Source organism: Rhea americana, unplaced genomic scaffold (assembly GCF_003343005.1).
Source record: "Rhea americana isolate MKP2758 unplaced genomic scaffold, rheAme1 scaffold_273, whole genome shotgun sequence".
Taxonomy (NCBI): domain Eukaryota; kingdom Metazoa; phylum Chordata; class Aves; order Rheiformes; family Rheidae; genus Rhea; species Rhea americana.
The window spans coordinates 187,943-194,494 of record NW_028186394.1 but is presented as its reverse complement, the minus strand read 5'-3'; the positions used below and the strand labels follow the sequence as shown (position 1 = coordinate 194,494).

The 6,552-nt window shown below is 38.9% G+C and overlaps 1 protein-coding gene across 1 annotated transcript in view; it reads left to right on the top strand.

Annotated features, from left to right (window-relative positions):
* MAN1B1 (mannosidase alpha class 1B member 1) overlaps positions 1-6,369 on the top strand; it is a 26,724-nt gene extending 20,355 nt beyond the window's left edge. Inside the window, exon 13 of the mRNA XM_085308295.1 lies at positions 496-6,369. Within this exon, the coding sequence (XP_085164421.1) occupies positions 496-699 (204 nt within the window). The 3' untranslated portion in view covers positions 700-6,369. The remainder of the gene's footprint in view (positions 1-495) is intronic.
* Positions 6,370-6,552: the final 183 nt, after the last annotated feature.

Below are 6,552 nucleotides of genomic sequence, written 5' to 3'. Positions count from 1 at the left end.
GCATTAATGCTTCAATAGATCTAGAGGGCTTTTTGTATTCATTCTGAATAGAGTGATCATGGAGAGATTCCTCTGAAGTGCTGTCGAAGAAGTGTGGTCCAGATGCTAGTGGTCATTTAATATCCATGATCTGCTCTTAAAAGAATAGGTGTGGTACTCTGGCTAACTCTAATATAGAAATTATGGTATTTGCTTCCTATACGTTTCTTCAGAAATTTCTGTGGGATGTTTTTTGTGACAGTTCTTTTGTGACACATTGAGCATAAATGGACATTTTGCTACGTTTTGTTCTAGTGGTTTGTATGGTAATGTGTTTTAAAGTCTACTTTTTTCGTAACTGAAGTTTTATATATAAATGAAAAATAAGTACTTAGCAGATTAAGTAATTCTGCTTCTTAGTGCTTACTTTCATTTCTTAATTTACATTCAGATGTTCTTGGAGAAAACAATTTCTTTCAGGTTATAGAAACATACATTTTCTTCTTCTTTACGCAGGTTCCTACGGGCGGTTATACTTCCATTAACAACGTCCAAAATCCCAGTAATCCGGAGCCACGAGATAAGATGGAGAGCTTCTTCCTTGGGGAAACGCTCAAATACATGTTTTTGCTGTTTTCAGATGACATAGACTTAATCAACCTTGACAAATATGTATTTAACACAGAAGCTCATCCACTCCCAATTTGGATGCCAGCATAGACTTGGTGTCAGTAGACCTTCCAATCGTGGCATGTTGATCTTCAAGTCACTTTGCTTTTCAGGGTTTGAAGAGAGATGCTGTGTTTGCACCTTTCTTGGTTTAAAACGAACAAACAAAACCTTCGGGAAAACATCTCTGGTTTAGAGAAGTTTCATCAGTCTTAAATCTAACCCCTGTGCTGTAGTTCGGGGATGGACAAACTGTGCCATACTAAGCTGCTTTGACTGGTATTGATTATTAGAATTGAGAAAATTATCATAATGTGGACCATGACATTCACTGGGCTCTGGTGAACCAGAACTCACTTGTCAGTCTTACTAAATTATAATTAAATATCAGGAATGCAGCAAGCTGTCTTACAGCACAGGATTGTCACTGAAGAGAAGGAATAAACCTAAAGATTTCTGGTTTATTCTGGGCATGCTGAAACACTTGGTTTATAGCACCACTCCTTTGTAAGAACCTGTAGTGTTTCAGATGGCAGGTGGAATAACCAATGAATGCCACCATTGTCCCAGGTAAGAGTGAAGGTATCAGTGTTGTTACTGATACTGTGATCTCATTCCAGACTGTTGAGCTATGCTGCATTATGGTAGCGGAAGAAAGATGCAGCAAAGCACCTGTCATACAATATCTTAATTTTTTAAAGCACTTTGAACAATCTGTTCAAGCTGTGGCTGAAATGAATGATGGAAAGTTAAGTAGAAAATTTGCTGCTGGTTTGGCTCAAAGTGGTATATAATTTTGTAGAGGTATTACAGTTTTTTTAACTTATCTGCAGGAATGCAGGAGACAATGTGAAACAAGTGAAACTACACGTGTTTTATATATTATTTGCATCAGTTAGACTCAGGTATTCTGACTGAAAGCTGCTTTGTGAGGTTGGGCACTGGGAAAGCTTGTGAGCACATTAGGTATAGTTCCAGCTCAACTTCCTTCATCCCTTCCTGTCCAGATCTTGCATATTAATGTGTTTGCTGGCTCAAAACTGGCTTACAATTGTACAGTGATTTTTTTTTTTTTAACTGAGGAGAAATTTGCAATTCTTATTTTTTCTTAGCACTACCTTAGGTGGAAGTATTTTCATCAGTAGTATTATGACAGTTCCTAGTCCCAGTAGATTTACTGAAGTCTATTTAGTTGCTTGAAGGGAAAGCAGACCACATGCTTGCTTATAAAAGAATCTTACTAGAGCCCTGGGGTCTTTCATTTTTACATGTGCAAATAGGTTTTAAACCATAAATTGTGAAATTAGCTTTCTAAAGTGCTTCTCCTTTTGGTTTTGTAGCTCCTTGAACAGTTCTGTATTCAGAAATAAGTTCTCAAAAATGTGCTTTCTCATATTTTTAAAGAGCTTGTTCTCACCAGAATATCCTTCCTCCTCATATTTTTGGGAGACACTGGAAGTTAGATGCAGGTGCATGACAGTGAGAATGAAGTACAGTCCCCTATAAATCTGGGCCAATGAAACAAAAATAATATAAATCTGACAATGACAGTTAATTTTCCAGTTGTGTGTATTTTACAGTATCTGTAACCTTTGTGTTGTTAAGTAAGCTACATCTCTATTTGTTTTATGCTGATCAATCTTGTTTGCTGGAGTCAGAAGTTACCCTTTGGACCACTACTTAAGTCTTTTAAGGAATAATTGTCATTCCATTTACTAATGATGGCGTATGGAAATTGAGAATTTTTACACACTATTTAAGTTTGCCATTCTCTGACATCAAAGGGACTCTGGATTTTACAGAGTGTTAATGTTCTTTCAGTTCAGACACCACAAGTAACCGTGGAAATAGCTGAAGCTCCTCACTTAAGTGTGCAGTGTAATCTACTAGTCACAGCCTGAACAACTGATTTGTTACTAAGGCTTTTGTTTTCTTTGACATAACAGGAAAGAAGCAATATGCTGTTGAAATGTAGGAGGAAACACCTTTGGTGCTTTCTCAACTCTGTGGAGCAGGTATGAGTTCCTGTGGAGTTGAGCTTTGGCTAAAAGCTTACGGGTTAAAATGAGAGCTTATTGGGAGAGGGGCAGTGGGAAGAGAAAAAAACAACTCGGTGAGACTGCCTTGCCTCTGCTCACTTTTGCTGTTTTGCTGCTTTGGCCTTGTGCCTTCAATTGAAGCTAGCATTGAACCCCTAATTGCTGATTTTGCTATGCGATACAAGAATTCTGGATTGTGTTGGTGTGTCACCTATGTGACAGCCCTACTAAATGGGAATAGAGAATTCTTAGCGTATGAAATACATTTGAAAGTGCTTGCCAGAAAACTTCTACTGTTGAAGTCCTACGTTAGTCTTAAAAATTATTCAGCTCTACAGATGGCACTGTGGAGTCTGTTGTAGCTCCCTTTTGTCTTGTGCTTGGCTTGAGAGTAAAAAGACTTGGAATTAATTCATCAGAATGAGTAAAAAGGAAGAAAAAAATCTTCACTTCCCAAATTCAGTTTTTGTCTTCTACCTGAGCCGGCTGGTCTGACTGATTTCTTCTTCCCCTAATTCATCTTAGCAAACTGAATTCTCTTTGCAAAATACAGTTGTACTGTCCTCATCTTTTATATTTGAAATTATTATTATTCAACTCTCTGCTTAGTTTTGAAAACAAATGATTTTCAGACTCCTGCATCACATGTGAAATGCCAAGAACCTAAACGATCTGATAAAAGCTCACCTTCTTCTTCCTGTTCTTCTGCAAAGTCACTTTAATTACAAATATATTTTTACTTCCTTAACATGTTGTCAGCTTAGCCTGTGAAATTCATGCCGTATCTCAGTTCCACTGTGCATCTCTCACCAGCCTAACAGAACCTTTGCACATCTCTGAAAAGTTTTCCTTCAGGTACTCTGTGGTTCTTTGAACCAAAGCCTTAACTGCAGGGTGTGTGATCCATCTCGATATTTCAACGTACTTGCACACTTCTGATGCTTAAATCATTGAATGCTGTGGAAAGGCTGTGTTTTCATCCATTGATCCTGTCCTTCTGCACAGTGAGCTGCCTTGGTTTCTCTCCAGGAGCTTGAGTGCCTTGCCTAATGTTTTTAAAAAACCCATCTGCTACACCGTTCATTTATACTTTCATTTTGCAACAGCATAGTCACAGCTATCGAGTACCCCACAGCTCTAGAGCTTGGAAACCTCACACTCTAGAGTTTGTCAGAGCTCAGAAAGAAAAAAATACATACCTTTTTGCTCACAGTTAATTGGGGAGATGGATGGAAGCACATCTAAGCATCTAATCTCTTGAGAACTGCAGCCTTGCTCCCAGTCTTCAAAACTGGGAGTTTTTCAGGGTGCTTATGGGGGCTGCTCCATGCTTCACACGAGTGTCTGTTAGCAAATAATGGTGAAAATCTTGCTAAGTTCAAATACTGCTGTGTTCACTCCTTCAAGGTAGAAAGCCAGCTGTGTTTCCAATTCTATTTCCGTATCATACTGCTGTGATGAGGGGTTGCAGACAGGACAGTTTATTGCACCTAATATGTTAAACAGTGCTGTGCTTTTCTCCTGCCCTTTAAAACTACAGTTATTTGCTTCAGCTGTACTCTCCCAGAAATAATCCTGCAGGCAAAGCAGCTTCTTATTTCCAATGTCACACTCAAAATTGTCAGCATGACATGACAGGTTAGCTCTGTGCTGCTGTCTGGCAAGGTTGTTGCTGCAGTGGAATTTAGAGTTTCCTGTTTTTGTTTTGTTTTTGGTGTCCCCCTCCCCCTGGAGCATTAGAAGTTATTGGCAAATTCAAAGTCTAGATGCCTCAGCTTTCACCAAAACCCAAACATGTTCTATTGAAATTGATGCCTTCAGCTTGCCAGGGAAACTTGCAGATTCTCACATTCTGTTTCAAGCTCTCTTCGAAAGGTATACGACCAGAGAGAGTTTTTACTGTTTTGTGCAACGTTCCTATCTTGGCCTTATGCTCTCTGTGCTGGTACATGATGATTAATATATGCCTCTTCTCAACAAAGTTGCTATGGATCTAAAATCCTCGTGTGGGCCTCATCGATGGATGGTGCTCTGTATCACTTATTGCCTGCTTACATTCCACCTTCAGTCATCAGCACTGTTTTTCAAGACTTACAAGAACTGTGAATGTTCTGGTTGGGTTCTTCTCCCCAGCTCACAGAGCACCCCACAACCAGCACTTTCTGCTTAGATGCTGTTCCTCCTTGTCCAAGGTTTCAGAGCTGTTTATGGAAGCTTGCTACATTTGCTTCAAACATCTCCAGCAGTTTCTGATGTACCTATTTGTAATTATTTTCAGCATCGCTTATCTTTCATCTGCATGCAAGTCTTAGACTTTGAAGTCCCTGTATATCTTTGCTTATCCCTTTTGCCATAGCATCCAAAAGCCTTTAGTATTCATCCTTCTATACAAGTAAAACACTTAATTTGTGTTTCTTAGACTACACTGATTCCTTTGTGTAATATCTGGAAGAAGAGAATAACAGATCTGTAGATCTTCCTAGTTATAATAGGATTGAAAAACCCTCTGGAAGGTCAAAAGACACCTAGGCGTCTGTTCACTCAAAGGCACAAAACAAGCCACTGTCCAAAGGTGGTAACTTGCAGAATACTTTCTAACTGGGGTGCTTTAATGCACTGTAAATCTCAGGCAGATTCTCACTGAGTTGGTTTAATTGGGAACCTGCTTGCCAGGAGCTAAGGATGTTAGAACGGCAATATAAACAAGAAGCAATCGTTTTTGTCTGCAGATATCTCCACTGTCATCTTTTCCTCCTGGTGTGCTGGTCCTGAATAATTACTATAGGATAGCAGATCTCAAGTCAGAAAAGTCTTGATTTTAGCAACTCAGTCAGGTTGCAAGGGGGAAGATAAGCCATAGTTGCAACACACCTGAAGTCTGACATTTGGGATAAACAAAAGGGAGACTTCAGCTCTTGGAAGTGTCGAGGTTTTCCTACAGCATGAATGGAGAAGATTCAAGTCTTACTGAGGATTGTAGTTCCATTAACAGTCTTAAAATAGTTCTACTTTCTGGGGGGTGTGGTTTGACTAATTGGGTCTTTTGCTCTTTGTAAATACCTGAAAAATCTGAATAATGGACCTTATCTGTTCCTTCCCAGTGGGGGAGAGACTTTTGCTAGTGTGTGCTTAAGAACAGGGGAGGGGTAAGTGGGTTTTATGCAAAAAAAAAAAAAAACAAAAGAAAAAAACAAAAAACAAACAAAAAAGCTTTTGTCAGCCCCTGAATATTGTGAAATAACAGCAGTGACTGACAAGAGTAGCTTTGGGAACCAATTGTACTGTGATAGCAGGAAGGACATAGCAGTGCAAACACTTAACACAAAGTCTTATTTTTAAGCAATGTAAGAGAAGTCAAAGCAATGCTGTGACTTATCCTGTATAAGTGATGTTAGCCTTTGACCTGCGGGGCTTCCTCCTACCCCATATAAATCATTGTAAATTGATCAACTAAGACATTCAGTTGATTACTGTGTTGTAGTATTTTTGCGGTTATGCTAATATTTATTGGTACACAGTAATTCTAGTAGGTAAGAATCCACTTCTTAATGTGCAAAGATGAATTTATTACACCTTCAAAGGTGAGAACTATCCTTTTTATTATTATTATCTTCTTTGGTTATGCTACCAAGCCATGAAATTATATCTCACACTTTAATAAACTTGTAATTTATTTTAAAAAGATTTGAAGATGTCTTAATTAGAAGTGCACCTTACTGGTACCTGCCATTCAGCTCCTGAGTGGAGGCACAGCAGTACATGCTGGCATTATTTTGTGTGAATCACTTACCCACATGACCTCTCTTGTGTGACTGATCAGTACTGAGAAGATGATAAAAGCAATGAGTGAGAGGCTGATGGTCTT